Source organism: Phyllopteryx taeniolatus, chromosome 17, assembly GCF_024500385.1.
Source record: "Phyllopteryx taeniolatus isolate TA_2022b chromosome 17, UOR_Ptae_1.2, whole genome shotgun sequence".
Taxonomy (NCBI): Eukaryota; Metazoa; Chordata; class Actinopteri; order Syngnathiformes; family Syngnathidae; genus Phyllopteryx; species Phyllopteryx taeniolatus.
The window spans coordinates 2154511-2171091 of NC_084518.1; the positions used below are offsets into that span (position 1 = coordinate 2154511).

The 16581-nt window shown below is 43.7% G+C and overlaps 1 protein-coding gene across 2 annotated transcripts in view; it reads left to right on the top strand.

Moving 5' to 3' along the window:
• Window positions 1-16581, top strand: part of phldb1a (pleckstrin homology-like domain, family B, member 1a) — a 32516-nt gene that overhangs the window by 9364 nt on the left and 6571 nt on the right. The window contains exons 7-22 of one of the 2 annotated variants that reach the window (XM_061751620.1): window positions 4573-4773; window positions 6447-6578; window positions 6666-6803; window positions 8333-8461; window positions 8996-9151; window positions 10336-10446; window positions 10523-10612; window positions 10707-10826; window positions 11462-11584; window positions 11707-11859; window positions 12023-12163; window positions 13474-13584; window positions 13659-13725; window positions 14530-14674; window positions 14843-14933; window positions 15843-15989. In XM_061751620.1, coding sequence (XP_061607604.1) covers window positions 4573-4773; window positions 6447-6578; window positions 6666-6803; window positions 8333-8461; window positions 8996-9151; window positions 10336-10446; window positions 10523-10612; window positions 10707-10826; window positions 11462-11584; window positions 11707-11859; window positions 12023-12163; window positions 13474-13584; window positions 13659-13725; window positions 14530-14674; window positions 14843-14933; window positions 15843-15989 — 2055 coding nt within the window. Of the gene's footprint in view, window positions 1-4572; window positions 4774-6446; window positions 6579-6665; window positions 6804-8332; window positions 8462-8995; window positions 9152-10335; window positions 10447-10522; window positions 10613-10706; window positions 10827-11461; window positions 11585-11706; window positions 11860-12022; window positions 12164-13320; window positions 13354-13473; window positions 13585-13658; window positions 13726-14529; window positions 14675-14842; window positions 14934-15842; window positions 15990-16581 lie in introns of both variants that reach the window. The other variant, XM_061751621.1, reaches the window with a different exon arrangement.

Consider the following 16581-nt stretch of genomic DNA (forward strand, 5'->3'; position numbering starts at 1 on the left):
TTCGATGATCGACTTTGTGGTCGTGTCATCTGACTTTGCGGCCTCATTTCTTGGACACTCGGGTGAAGAGAGGGGCAGAGCTGTCAACTGATCACCACCTGGTGGTGAGTTGGCGCCGATGGTGGGGGAAGATGCCGGTCCGACGTGGCAGGCCCAAACGTATTGTGAGGGTCTGTTGGGAACGTCTGGCAGAATCCCCTGTCAGAAGGAGTTTCAACTCCCACCTCCGACAGAACTTTGCTCATGTTCCTGGGGGGGCGGGGGACATCGAGTGGTCGGTGCCTGTCGTGGCGGCAATCCCTGAATTCGTTGGTGGACACCAACGGTGAGGGATGCCGTCAAGCTGAAGAAGGAGCCCTATCGGGCTTTTTTGGCCGGTGGGACTCCTGAGGCACCTGATGGGTACCGGCTGGCCAAGCGGAATGCAGCTTTGGCGGTCGCTGAAGCAAAAACTTTGTTATGGGAGGAGTTCGGTGAGGCCATGGGGAAAGACTTCCGGACGGCTTCGAGGAAATTCTGGTCCACCATCCGGCGTCTCAGGAGAGGAAAGCACTGAACCACCAACACTGTGTATAGTGGGGATGGGGCGCTGCTGACCTCGACTCGGGACGTTTTGAGTTGGTGGGATAATACTTGGAAGACCTCCTCAATTCCACCGACACGTGTTCCCAGGAGGAAGCAGAGTGTGGGTTCTCTGAGGCGGGCTCTCCTACCTCTGGGTTTGAGGTCACCGAGGTGGTTAAAAAGCTCCTCGGTGGCAAGGCCCCGGGGGTGGATGAGATTCACCCGGAGTTCCTAAAGGCTCTGGATGTTGTGGGACTGTCCCTGTTGACACACCTCTGCAATATCGCGTGGACATCGGGGACAGTGCCTCTGGATTGGCAGACTGGGGTGTTTTCCAACTACAGGGGGATCATACTCCTCAGCCTCCCTGGTAAGGTCTATTCAGGGGGGCTGGAGAGGAGGGTCCGTCGGGAAGTCGAATCTCAGATTCAGGAGGAGCAGTGTGGTTTTCGTCCTGGCCGTGGAACAGTGGAACAGCTCTACACCCTTGGCAGGGTCCTCGAGGGTGCATGGGAGTTCGACCGTGTCCCTTGGGGAGTCCTGTGGGGGGTGCTTCGGGAGTATGGGGTACCGAACCCCCTGATACGGGCTGTTCGGTCCCTGTACGACCGGAGTCAGAGTTTGGTCCGCATATCCGGCAGTAAGTCAGACTCATTCCCGGTGAGGGTTGGAGTCTGCCAAGGCTGCCCTTTGTCACCGATTCTGTTCATAACTTTTATGGACAGAATTTCAAGGCGCAGCCGAGGCGTAGAGAGGGTCCGGTTTGGTGCCCTCATCACTGCTTTTTGCAGATGATGTGGTTCTGTTGGCTTCATCAAGCCGTGATCTCCAACTCTCACTGGAGCAGTTCGCAGCCACTCTATGGTCACGAGCACCGCAGGGTGTCCGGGCTCTCCCTTTGAGATAGGGTGAGAAGCTCGGTCATCCAGGAGGATCTCAGAGCAGAGTCGCTGCTCCTCCACATCGAGAGGAGCCAGATGAGGTGGCTGGGGCATCTGATTCGGATGCCTCCCGGACGCCTCCCCGGTGAGGTGTTCCGGGCACGTCCCACCGGGAGGAGACCCCGGGGACGACCCAGGACACGCTGGAGAGACTACGTCCTTCGGCTGGACTGGGAAGGCCTCGGGATCCCCCCGGAAGAGCTGGATGAAGTGGCTGGAGAGAGGGAAGTCTGGGCGTCCCTGCTAAAGCTACTGCGGATAAGCGGTAGAAAATGGATGGATGGATGGATGGATGGATGGACAGTCCAAATCCATCTATTCGTCCAGTCATCCATTTTCTACATTGCTCATCCTCATTAGGGTCACGGGTGACCTGGAGCATATTCCAGCGAGATAAAAGTGCTACAGCCAATTGCAGGGCACATACAGTATTGCGCATTCGCACCGAAGGAGGATTTAGAAATGTCAACAATCCTAACCCTTTTGGGAGGAAGCAGGAGTTCCTGGAAACAACACATGCAAGCATAGGGGGAACATGCATACTCCACACAGGAAGGCAAGGAGCCCAGATTCAAACCCCCAACCTCAGACCTGTGAGGCGAATGTGTGCTAACCACTTTTTCCACAGTGCCGCCACAGTGTAACCCAACACTGATTATTACTTAATGCTGGCCTGTGGGGTTACAAAGCTATCACAGCTTAACTATACCGTTTTCAAATAATAGTTGTGACACACAATTTGAAAGAATGTAGTACCGGGAAGCATAGTTTATATCATGACTGTCTCCTTGTCTTAATCGCTTGACTCACAGTCACTTGCTCATCACCCCACAAGTGTTACTGGCATTGTCATTCTAAGGCTCTAAGCGGCCTGGGTGACACTCGCACCCAGAAATCAGAAGAGCGCAGTGGGCGTGGCTGGCTATTGTTCAACACTATACTTACTAGCAACGTGAAATGGCGTTTATACTTTTAAAGCATCGTATGTTTGACCGCGAGCCCGTACCAAACAGTTATAGACTATAGATGACATACTGGCTCTCCTTCATCCATCTATCCACGCCCACTGTAGCCCCCGCCCCAGCTGGCTTTTGACAGCTGAGGGGACCGCAGGAGCCAGGGGGTGTGTGATAGCTATTTCAAGAACTCAAAGGTCTCTGGTGACAAATAAGAGTTTACCGGCAATATGCAATTGAATTGGACAAACATGTCAAGGCAAACATGTCAAGGGCATATTTCACACTCACAAGCCACAACATTAAAGTGATCGCTGAGTTTTGATTGAATCTGTCATGCATTAAAAGGGAAATCTGCTTATATACAGTACTGTATATAATATGTTATGTTACTTCATACTGTACATACTGTATAACATTCTAAGTGTACCCATTTTTCATCTTGATATGCAGATGCTTGTGATCAACTGGATTTTCCGCTTCTGGCCATGTAAATGTAAACAAAGGACGTTTATTATGCAAGCAGTAAAACGAGTTATAAGAGCAGAATATGGGAAAACAATTTGCAGGAAATATTTTCATTCTGTTGGGGCACATGAATCATTTTACTACCATATTAACCAGCCAGGAAACAAATCGGGAAAATACATTTATTTACTCACTTGTATGGTGTTAGAAACCAAGGCGACTCAAATTTTGGACAAGATACACTATACAAACAAGAGTAACTGGACATTATAACCAATGTGTATAACCAATTTGGAGCTTAAGTTTACATGTCTGTAACTGTTCTAAACACATTTAATGTTACTGTATGCGTTGTAAACTGCTTTGAGAGAAAAATACATTGAGAACATATAGCAAAACTATATGGGAGGAGAAAAAGAGAGGATTTCCTCTTAGTGTGCGCGACCTCTGGGCTGTATATGCGTGTTGCACTTCACCTCTTGATAAAAGCAAAGGTCACTGCAAGGGAGAAATTGACAGAATAGAAAAGTTCATTTTAGAATCATCACAACAAGGAAGTTGCCTAACTTGCGACTCTGTCTGAATATTTCAACTCTTACAAAATGACTCGCAATTCTTGAATGAAGGTTAAATGTTGCCGCCTATTGAATCCAAAGAGGTCTCCATCTTCATGACTTATTTACTTCGCATTTCAGTTCGCAGTTCAAGATGTCATTTTATGACCACTTTTTATATTACGATAGGACCTCAGCACTTTGAATTGTTAATTTTGCTCTCAACTCCGTGGTTATTTGAACAACGTTGGTCACTTCAAAGCCAGCTCCTAAAAGTAGCTGTTTGTTTTGCTCGTCCAGTTATTCTTGCCTGAACTCGAATTTGTGTGCAACAGGAATGAGAATTACATATTCTGCTCCCCTATTTTGGTAAATGAAGGCATTTGCAATTGTTTGTCACCCGACGCTTGAAAGGGCACTTGGGATTTAAACATTTATTAGATTACATTAATACATGTTTTGTAATAGTGGTAATAAATAATATTATTCTTAGTTCCATGATTGTATAACAACTATACAAAATCATAATATATACATATGCAGACTGTTCAGTTATGCGTTGTGCTGTTATAATAATAGTTCAAGTTTGTATAATAGTTCTATTACAAAATTCAATAAAATAATTATTATTCATTATTATTCTTTGCTTATTGGCTGCCATGATAAAGTTTCTCCAGCCAGTCCAGTGCCCATTTGGACACTCAGTTTCCAAAAAAAGTCCCTTGCCTGATACGTGACTACAGTATACAATAGACATGAAAATAAAGAAAATTAAGAGTTCAGACACGATTCAAAAAACAAAATAGTACAGTACCCTTGTGAGAAATCCGATACATTTTCATTGAGCAATCAAATCAAATTCCAAAAAGGTTGACTCATAACCAATTCAAATGGATTTCACGACGCTTACTCCCTCCTAAGACAAAATACACCATCTTCGGGCCTCCTGCTATCGCATTACAGCCGTCTCGCCGCTGCAGCTTTGGGGCGGCTGCTCAAATGGGACAGTGTCTCTCAAGCACACATCGCAACAGGATCTACTCTATGTACTGTATGAAGTCCTCTCAATGTCTCGCCCCTCTCCTATAGGAGCAACAGAGGCTGGAGACCATCCTGAATCTGTGTGCAGGCCGTAACCCCGAGGACAGCGCAGTGGAGCTGGCGGAGGTTGTGAGGAGCGGACTGCTCAGGGGAGGAAGAGGTGCGGGTGGGGATATGCAGAGGGGGAAGGAGAACGACGAAGAGGCGCAAGCGGAGGAGTCGAGCAGCACGGAGAGCACGCACCAAGAGGTGATGTTATTTCAATGGAAAACGTGACATTTCAAGACAGCAGGCCGTACAGGACAGAAACAAAACAACATCACTCAAAACAGTTACACTTGAAAGCAAAATCATTCTCTTGAAATGCTTCGTGACATCTTAATAATTGTGTTGCGTTTGAATGACTGTTGCAGTGGTTCGCAAACATTTTACAGCAAAAAAATACTTAGCTCCTCCAAGCACCACTAGTATAAGCAACAGCAAAATACAGTAGCATAGTAGGCCTAAGTGCTCATCAAAAACAAGACCCAGGTTTTATTACTAAAAAGTATATTTCATATTATCCTAAGATACTGTTAGATAATGCTCAGTTTGCACATTAACACTGCTTAAATATACGATTTTATTTTAAAAACGACTTCAATAATGATTCAATTAAAATGTATTGCACATAAAAGTTAAATAAAAAGGTGTACCGAAACTAAATATAAAACAACAGCAGCTGTTAAAGACAAAACGCAAATGTATTCCAGGAAGATGCAGAAGAAAACTGTAAGCGGTTTTATCAAATTCATTCTTCAGCCTTCCGCACACTGGAGTCATTCGAGGCCGTTTGCTCAGCAGATAGCTCGCTGTGTGCATTTCATTTTCGATGAGTTTTCTGCCTCACAAGGCCTTGAAATGTTTTGATATTTTTTTGCCTCGCCAGGTGAAAAACCCACCCTGTGTGGTACTTGACATACGTGCTCAGGGCAGAAATTCAGTTGGCCAATAAAAATACATCCTCTGTTCACATGATTTCAAGATTTTGGCCCCCAGCAAAATATCAAAAATTGTATCGCCCATGGAAAAATATTACAAACGGTCTCGAATTGACTTTTTTGCTACAGTGTGCGGAAGGCTTTAAGTCCAGGGAAGTTTGAGCAGTAAACCGTGCTGAGTGGTTATTATGATGAGACCAGTTTCGTGTTTGATGAGTGCTGACGTACGGCGGCATCTCGCCTTTTAAGTACGTCGTCGTACAGATAAAGGGGATGAGTGGAGTCGCTGTAGCCCGTAATGAATCAGAACAGAGTCCATTGGTTTTAGTGTTGAGACGGAGACATGCCTATAGTGGAGGTCACAGGTGTCAAACTCAAGGTCCGGGGGCCAGATACGGCCCGCCACATCATTTTGCGTGGCCCGCAGAAGCAACTCATGTGTGTTGACTTCATGTTTCGTACTAAAATACCAAAACTGCAAATTGTCTTTATAACGTTGAGATATTGCAAGCATTCTTTGTTACCAATGCCCCTTTTAAAAATAAATGGATTAGTATTTGAACAAGCCATTTTTTTTCCTGACTAAACTAGCAATCCATCAATTTGTTGTGTAGATGCAATAAATAATATGAGGCGATTATACGTTAATATGGATTCACAGTCCAAATGGCCCTGCGAGGGAAACCATAACTAAGATTTGGCCTGTGACAAAAACCAGTTTGACACCCCTGGACTGTAGGTAGTGTCGCCACAATCCAAAACTAATAAAAGCACTGCTTTGACCAGCCGTTTTCTACCAGGCACAAATTTGTTGTGTTATGATATAAATATTCCATTTTTGGTCTAACCAGGTAATGAAATATTTGCATTGTGACTCTTGCGGTACTGTGTTCTGTTAGCCTGGTTGTACTCTGACCGCCTTTAATACCGATCTGACGTCAGTGTGAAGATGTGTCGGCGGGTCAGGAGCACATCTACCTGGAGGAGGAGAGGAGCGAGATGCTGGCCAGGGTGGATGACCTGAGGCACAGGGTCAGCGAGCTGGAGCAGCAGCTTAAAGAGACCAAACAAGAGGTCAACGCTCATACGCCATTGATTCATTCAGTGTCGAAGTTAGCCCGCCTGTGTGTGCAGACGGTGACTCCTCGTGCGCCCCTTCAGGTGGAGATGGAGCAGGCTCTGCTGCAGGCCGAGAAGCAGACAGAGCAGGAGCAGGCGCAGGCCGAACTGGAGCTCATTTCTCAGCTCCAGCTCAAGCTCAGCCAGTTGAACAAGGCCACCCAGAGGGAGAAGGACAAGGTTTGCACTCGCGACCACAACACTCGCGCAGCGGAATAAACGCCACAGAATACACGACGACACCAGTATATGCATGTGAACGTTTGACATGTGCTGAAAACTTAATAGAGTGCCACTTTCTCAGATCTCAACTGATTGCTTGTTTTGGGGTCAATAACAAAGACATTTTTCTTACATGCGTAACTGGATTTGATTAACACTTAACCTTTGTGAGTTTTGAATGTTTATTTCCATCACATGAGCAGCATTATAAAAGCTTTTCAACCTCTAACAATGTGACAACATGCTTCATTCTACTGACTTGAGCTGCCTTGGCCAGCAATGCTTGGTTGCATTTTTTAATTGTCTTTTCAGATTTATGTGTGCGGACTAGGGATGGGCATTTATACGTAATTCCTTCATCGGTAAAAAAGGGAAGATTATGAGATCGAAACGCAATCCATTTTTTTCATCATTGTTTTTGGATGGCATAAAATACTAAATATAGCATAGAATATTAAATCTTGCTTTCAAAGCGAAATTCAATGCTTGAATAAAAGCTTTTTGAAATGCTAAAATCTAAAGGGAATGGCAAACGGAAATGACATCACTTTGTGCTTAACTACAGTTAAGTAATTCAAGCCTTCTTATCCTTGTTGACAATTATGAGCATGTCACCACGTAAAAACAGCCCCGTGACAAGAGTCATTCTTCCATCCATCCATCCATTGTCAAATTCAGATCATTGCTGAAAATGGCGGCTTTGAAAAAAGACAAGAAAAGAATGCTAGAGTCAACTAAAAAAATGTTTTTAGTTGTAAAAATAGCACACTAATGTACGGTATTGCAATATGTACAACAAACTTGGAATTCAAAATGTTCTCTAATCAATCTTGGCTCACTTTATTCAACATTGGCAACTTAGATATGAAGAAAAGACGAAACACGCCTGCCCGGATAAGTGATGTGCCTATGTGGCTGCCACGTTGGTAGGGGCAATGCTCTTATCAAAGGCAATGCGTGGCCATCGAAAATAAGTCAGAACTTGCTCATTTCTCAACCGAAGCACATGGCAATGTAGAACATTTGAAAAAAGATCCCCAAAAATATTTGATCTATGAAAGGTTATCCCTAGTTCACTTGTTGCGATTGTACAGCATTGTGTGAAACCGTATGCAGCCCAATGTGTCGGCATCCTTGTTATTTTGGAGTTCTTACCATCCACGAACATGGACGGCGCCGGCACTTTGCTTTAACGTTTTCATAGGCACGCAGCTCAACGGGGAATGTCGTATCTACCGCTTGTTCATATCTATGGTTGGAAGTGCCACAGAAAATGTTTCAATTTGTTCAGCGGCCCGTTTAGGCAGCAAACTAGTTTACCTTTAATTGCTTGTGCCCTTTGCAGCTTTCTGTCAAATACTTAAACCCTTATGGCTTATTGCTTCTTCAACTGAACGGAAAACTCCATAACTATCATGCCCATCCCTAGTATGGACACAATCCTTGTGTGTGTGTGTGTGTTTGTGTGTGTGTGTATGTGTTTTTAGGGGAGGGCTAATGTCTCGGCTGAGCGGAAGGTCCTGGAAAAGCAGAGGAATGAGTACAATGAGCTGAAGAGGCAGTTTGATAAGTGCCCCTTGTCTCTAAGGGAACAGTTACAGCAGCAGCTCAGCAGGGTCAGTGTTCTCACGCAGCCCACTGGCTGGCAACAGTGAGTTAACATGTACTGAACACCAAAGACAGAGGCATATGCAGACAGACATAATATCATATATGCAGTATAATATAATAATGATCTTCAATGTGCTCTGATTTCTTCCTTTTTGTCTGCCAATCATTATTTAAATATCTTACTAGTCAATGCCTTTTGTAAGTATGACGCTGAAGGCTATGCTTTTGCTACTCCACCCGCTTTACCTCTGCTTGTTCCCTGTATTGGAATCAATCAATAAATCTAATCATTAATCATTCATCTTATTAACATATTTGCTCAAAACCTGCATGCACTTTACTACAATAATCACCTTTAAACATTTAATCTCTTCAGGCACTGAGAGATATTATTGCATGTAATGTGGCGGTAGAAAAATGTCTAGACTTGCCAACTGGTCTGGTAGCAGGATATGCAGAATGAATACATTTCATCACAGATGGATGATATTTCGCGATTGCTGAATCATTCATTCAACCTCGTGTTTTTGTATGGTTAGAACGCTGAAGCGCTGGAAGCTGGCACAAAGCAATTTGAGGAACTGGAATTCTGCCAACTGGAGGAAGAGAGCAGTCTGGAGGAGAGAAAGGAGACCCAGTGCTCACAGTTTCTTCACGAGCAAACCGAGTATCACTGCAGCGTGGCCAAGAGGAAGGTGAGAATTGCGAGAAAAGCAACTCATGGCAAATTTTGAAGCGTGTTTTTATGGGTTTTACATCATAGTCAATGTAATGCCCTCGCTTGTGGAAAAGATGCGTCATAGTCGCTGATGCACTTTTCAGCCATTTGTTTTGAACGCCGGGAGAGCAGTAAAACAAACAAAATGAGCACGCTGCTGTGAGCCACAGTTCACGCGCGGTCACTCAGGCACCGCCTCTTAAAGACACATGCATTTATCTTACACAGACACTTCAATATATACAGTATTTATATTGTATGTTAACAATGTGTTTAAAAAGTATTTTTTTTGTGTTTGTTTAAAAGTGTGGGAGGGGTAAAACCTTTTTTTTGTTTGTTTTTTTTTTTTTTTTTTTTTTACAACCCCGATTCCAATGAAGTTGGGACGTTGCATTAAACATAAATAAAAACAGAATATAGTGTTTTGCAAATCATGTTCGAACTATATTTCATTGAATACACTACAAAGACAAGATAGTTAATGTTCAAAGTGATAAACTTGATTGTTTTTAGCAAATAATCATGAACTTGGAATTTGATGGCTGCAACACGTTCCAAAAAAGCTGGGACAGGTGGCAAAAAAGTCTGTCTGCCATGGAAAATGTGTGGCGCATTATGAAGCGTAAAATACGACAACGGAGACCCCGGACTGTTGTACAGCTGAAGCTGTACATCGAGGAAGAACAGGAAAGAATTCCACCTATAAAGATTGTTGAAGCTTTGTAGGTGGAATTCTGAGCGTCCTCAGTTCCCAAACGTTTATTGAATGTTGTTTGAAGAAAAGGTGATGTAACACAGTGGTAAACATGACCCTGTCCCAGCTTTTTTGGAACGTGTTGCAGCCATCAAATTCTAAGTTCATGATTATTTGCTAAAAACAATCAAGTTGATCAGTTTGAACGTTGCATATCTTGTCTTTGCAGTGTATTCAATTAGATATAGTTCGAACATGATTTGCAAATGATTGTATTCTGTTTTTATTTATGTTTAACACAACATCCCAACTTCATTGGAATTGGGGTTGTACAAGGTCTCGCTACATTGCAGAAAGAAAGCAAGCTATTTTGGGTGGGTCTGGAACGTCTCCCCCCGCAAAATACAGGGGTTCACTCTGCTACATCAATCAGCAACTTAATAGAACACGACATCACGTCTTCTCAGGAGAAAATGGCAACTCTGGACGCTCAAGTGAAGCAGCTGGGCCTACAAGCTACTCACGACTGCAATAGGATGGCGAAAGAAAGGGCGGCCACTTTGCAGCTGTTACACCAGGTTCTAATGGAGCCACACTAACTGCAACTGAGAACTACGTTGTACAATATGCACATTCTAATGCTGTTGTACTTAGGAGCAGGACAGGTTATGCGCCCTGGAGAACAGATACCACACCATGACTGGTGGCAGGAACTTCCCGAGGAGCAACAACAAAATGAAAGAGGTGAGCTGGAACACAAGAAAGTGTTGTTATGAAGGAAGAGCTACACACACAAACACATGCGTTGATATTTTAACTCAATGACCTTTTTGAACAGGATTTTCTCCATATCAACGAATCTGACCTTGTTTATGAGGACGACCCCTCTCGTAGCCCCTGCCCCTCCTCTACTTTACACATCCCTTCCCCTGAAGTCTACCCTGTTAGGCTACAGGAGGTAAAAACAAAAAAGAACAAAACATGAAGTTACTTCCAAGCATGTTCCTTTTACGTAAACGTAGAAGCCTAGTGTTTGCTTCCTGATTGGTGGCCTGTCTTATCGACTACATCAGCTACGATATTAGATATACCAGCACACTGAAATGAGATTCGATACAAGAGTGGGCTATTTAATGGGAAAAATGCTCTTTTGATTGACATTCTCATAGTAATTCTTGTAACAATATGATGAGGATATCTTTTCCCATTGAAATTCATGGAAATGCCATTAATTGTTGTCATGTGTATTTTAATGTTGAAAAAATAGCACTCCATATGACTGCCTGGTACTTCACGTATAAAAACACACAGTAATGCCATAACTCTATGAAATTCAAATTTCTTCTGCTTATTGTGAAGTGAGTCGACATACAGTGCTCGTCTCTCAAGCCAAGCAAAAAATGGGCTGAATGGCAGCTTGTATCTCGAAAAACGTTGACACTTCGTTCTGGGTGACCTGCTATTTGCCGTATATGAAAAACAGAATGTAGCATTCAACTCTTGTATTGGATCTCATGGGATGATGTCGCTGTACCTAAAGTTGCGGCTGGCCGTCTGTGGTTTATCTCTGCTTATCTTCGGCTGTCGATGCAGGAGTACCTCAGGATGTCTGATGTCTATAAGATGTATGGAAACGCTTGTGCGCACCCCCCCTCTTCTGCCCCTGCTGCTCTTGACTGTCTCCCCCGTGCCGTCGCTGATGCCGTGCCACGCGAGGTAGACAGCCCGCCCGATCTCCGCCATAGGGCCGCTCCTGATGAGTCCTCCTAACGGAAGCCTCCTCCTTTTGCCACTTTCCGCTCTTCCCTTTCGCTCTCCCCTCATGTGTCCGCGTGAAGGACTACATCACGGTCGGCCAGTTAAGCCACATTATTGGAGTGCAGAGACTTGATCCCACCTCTTCCTCATCTCTTGCATTATTTCAACTTACCTCCTCTGACTCCAACTTCACGTGCCACTCGAGCGGCCTCTCCTCCCTTCTCTCTGCAAAGGTTTGTTGTCCTCCGCTGCGCTAGCCATTAACGTCTCAACATTTCTCAATAGCTACTACTACCTACTATTTCTGCCTAAATGACTCGCCCTTGTTGATGTTGGCACCCCTGCTGCTTCATTGCCTCTTTTCTCCTTCGGCTGGTCTGCTTTTCATCACCTCAGAGCCAGCCTGAGCTGAGCGGGAATGCAATGCCTCCTATTAACCTCGAGCGCTGGTACCAGGACATCATGGCTGCAGGAGAGCCTCGCTCGTGCCCTCCGCCACTGCCCGCCAAATCTTTTTCTGCACGCAGACACGGGCAGGTAAACTCATGACGTGCACTCACTTCCTGCTTTTGGTGCTGTAACCAGTGGTCATGGTAGAATATGCACAAAGAGCAATCTCCGTGAAAAGCAACATGACCGCAACTGTCTGCATTTTTATGCTCAGGAAGAGTGCGCTGAAAACACCGACGACAATGCATAAAAGGTCACAACTTCCATTTATTGGGTTCTTTGGATGTCCAATCAGAATAAGAAAAAAGAAATGAATGAATTGAAAATGTCACCTACCATTGATATTCATGTTTTAATCACGCAAAAATTGGTTTCCATTCTCTTCAGGTGCATGGGCGGTTCTGACATTGTCCTATGAATCATTACACTTTGGTTAGAATCCACATGTTCTGATAAGAAATTATGGGTCAGTGGTTTTGAATCATTTGAATTGCTTAAAGCAGCGGTGGTTCTCAAACAGGGCTCTGGGGACTCCGGGGTTTCACAAGTAATTCTTTTGGGTAACATTTAAAAAACAAAATGCAACCCTACATATGGGAACCATGTGTTCTAATAAAACAAACGTACTAAACCAATTACCGTACTCTTCCCGACTTTAGGTTTGCGCCAATTAAAAGTCCCGATATGGTTCGGACGTATCGTCAAATAAATGTGACGAATGTGAACGAATTTATGTCTTTTTAAGTCTTTAGTTGTTTTGTTTTTTGCGAGCAAAAATATAGTCGTATTTTTTATTTATTTTGTTAAAGAATATGAACATCCTCCTGGACAAAAGGCATAATATTACAAGCATAAAGTTCTATTTTTGTAATTCACTTGTTAAAATACAGTGTGACTTAAGTATTCTACTCTTCCGACTTTATTTTGAAAAAAATATGACTTCATCAAGAGTATGACTTTTTATCCTGACTGCGTGAGTCTCTGTTCTTCCCTCCTCTCAGATATATTTTTATCACGTTTTTTTTTTTTTTTTTTCAAAAATAAAATGAATTTGCAATCAAGTTGATCTTTTTTCCCCCTCAAAAGTAGGCAACACAATAATTCCTATGGCATTTAGGAGGACACATGGTAGGTATGTTAACTGGCATTAACATAATGAGACTATGTGGACGCAAAATGTTTATTGTTTTTGCATCTTTAAGCCAGTGTGGAAGTATGCGTCATTTGAAGGTGCTGTTTTTCAGAGACAAAAGCACCTCATCACTTCAGAGACAATGGTAAATGGACTGCACTTATATAGCGCTTTATCTACACTATGAGTTCAAAGTAAAGTGTGTATTTTTGATCTTCAATGTTTTCCTCATCGTTTGAATAAAGCAGCTTTTGTTTTTTTTCAGTTGCTGAAGTCCAAATCCGACGGCGAAGTTGGTCACACGGCATCGTGTCCTCCCGGAAGCTGCGTTACAACTGCGCCTCAATCCACTCTTACACGTGATCAAACCTCCAAGGTGAGAAGGTCAAGTTCACGCGAGTCAAATAGGACCAGGTGTTCGCATTGTGAATGCTTCTCGCCATCTCTCAGGGGTTACAGTTGATGCTGAAAGAGGTGCCAAACCCATTGGACATGGACTCCAGGAAGCTGACGAAAGGTACTTTGAGGTGCCAAACACAACAGGCTGCGGCCAAGCCATTTTCATTTTCAGTCAAACAATTTTCAAAGATAACCATAAGTACCGTATGATAATAACCAAATGTATGTAATAGGATTGGGATATTATTAGGGTTCCCATGCAGAACATATTAGGTAAGTGACAAGAACTGCATAATGCGCTAGCCACACCTTGTCTGTAAACAAAACAATGTTCCAGTTGCATTTAAACAATGTAAAAAGTCAGCATAATTGTTGTTATTACAGAAAATATAGGCTTTTTTCTTTTACTGCACTGAATATGTGAACTGAAAACCAAGGTACAGTACACATTGCACCCCTAGTGATTATAGACATTTGTGTGCTTTCTTTCACCATCGTAACTGATCAAATAACTACGATGTGGCCTGCTAAGCAACAAACAAACAAGCAAACAAAAAAACCTGGTCTGTAGTCACGTCATGTGATTATTTGACAATTAGGGTTAACATTTTGACGCAAGGCCGCACAGTAGACTCGTAGTCAGTATGTCTGCCTCACAGCACGTTGAGGTTTTGAAGCTCCACTCCTGCCTCCGTGTGTGGAGTTGCATAGCATTTTTATTTTATTTTTTCTCGACCCGACTTCGACTGGTTAGGCTCAAGCTCACCCGCGAGCCGGAATGACGATATGCAATATCGAAAATGGATGGATTTTGAGACTTAACAGGAGAAATGATCAACTCTACTTGTGGTAATGACTTGACTTGACCGCTAGAGGGCACTATGCGCCTATGACAGCTGTCTGCCCATGTTTCTCTTGGCAGATCCATCTCCCACAGTACATCATTCCATCCTGCATCATCAGTGTCCTCCTAGCGGCAACCAGGCGTACGACACTCTGAGCTTGGAGAGCTCAGACAGCCTGGAGACCAGCATCTCCACCAGCAACTCAGCATGCACCCCAGAAAGGTGAGAGACTCTGTTTCCATGGCAGTCTGTCTCATCACCCGGTGGTGGGGTCAGTGCGCTTGTGACTTGTACTCTGTGTGCTTGTACTAAGTGTGAAGTTAGGACAGCGTTGTTTATCAGCTTTGGTCCTTACGCTCCAATGCATTTTGTGTGGGCTTTTTTTTCTAGTGCTTCCGGGTTGGAGACTCAGAGGTTAGAGGAGATGGAGAAGATGTTGAAGGAGGCACAGCAGGAGAAAGCCAGGATCATTGAGCACAGAGTGAGCTCTCAAAATATCTCTCTCGCTGTGGTGAATGCGGAATACCTCCTCAAACTAATGTCTAACGTTTGCTACGGCACGCTACTGCCCCATCCATCCATCCATCCAGTTATGCTTTTATTTGTTTTTGTTTTTTGAGCTGATCCACAACTCCACACTCGATTCACGGGTGAGCTGGAGCCTGCTTCAGCTAACTTTTGGGCGAGAGGCGGCGTACACCCCGGACATGTCGCCGGCCCATCGCGGCGTGGCACGTGCAACCTAGATAAACAAAGATCCACTCACACATTCCCACCTATGAACAATTTTGAGTCGTCTATGAACCTAACATGCATGTTGTTGGAATGTTGGAGGAAGCGGTACTACAAAAAATCCTCATGCAAGCACGGGGAGAACATGCAAACTCTACACCGGAAGGCTGGAGCCCGGATTCGAACCCCCAACCTCAGAACTGTGAGGGAAATGTGCTACATGTAAACGAGTCATCAGTTGAAAGACATAAAATCAAGCACTATTCAAATCCTCAATTTAGTTAGTTTAGTTTGCGCAAGAGCTTGCTCATTCAAGCAATTTCAATAAATTGGGGATGCCGTGTTTCTGAGTGAATAAAAGTATAACTCTTTACCATTGTAATGGGCTGCGTCAAGGTGGTGAAATGCTGTTGTAAGTTTGATTTCGTGTCTTTGAATTGTTTCTACATGTTGACACAGTGTACATTCAGCTCTAAGTGTGTGAAAGCAGCAAAGGATGATTTTACATCAGCAAAGCGTCCCCTTTTATACACAGACTTCAGGGATGTATTTGACTTCAATTCCCATTCACTTTGTATTGCAATATTTCCCGAGCATGAACCTATTCTCCACCGGTCTCCTGTGTTTTCTGTTCTCCTCTCCCACCTCCTTCTCCCAGGAGAGGGAGGCGCAGACTCGACGGCATCTGCTGGAGGAGGAGCGGAAGAGGCGCGAGGAGGCCGAAAGGAGGCTCCTGGATGAGACGGCCCACAGGAGGAGGCTGGTGGAGGAGGAGGTGAAGATGAGGGAGAAACACTTTTCTCAGGTCAGTGGAGGCAGCGGAGAAAGAAAGATGGGAGCACTGAAAAAGATAGAATCATCCAATTGCGTTTATTGGTCTGGTTCTCTTTAATGACTAACAAGGGAAAACAAATATTCTCCAAACAACAACAACAAATACTTTCATACCAAATATGAATACATAAAAAAGCCGATGTAATTTGAACGATGTTGCTGAACAAAACGCCGCAGGGCACGTTGCCATGTTGATTTGTTTGAACAATTCATTTAGCAGCCCCTTCATTAGGTTAACGTGCACAGTCCGATGAGAGCAATACAAGATACAGTATGTAAAGAAATTCGGCCTTTACAAAGGGGGAAAAAAAAGAGAATCAAGCTCAGTTATGATTGACACTGTCAGTGATAGTGCTATTGATTTGAATGTTTATCACTGTGTTTGTAATTTCCCACATCGTCCTGATTATTTAGCAACACATAGGACCTAGTAATAGAAACGCAAGTATATTGCAAATCTTTACAAACATAAAAAATGTGCAAAGATTTGCACGTATGTATGCTTCTCATTTCACAGCAACAAATATATTGTTGGAGGTATTATATCATTTTGTTGTGTTTCA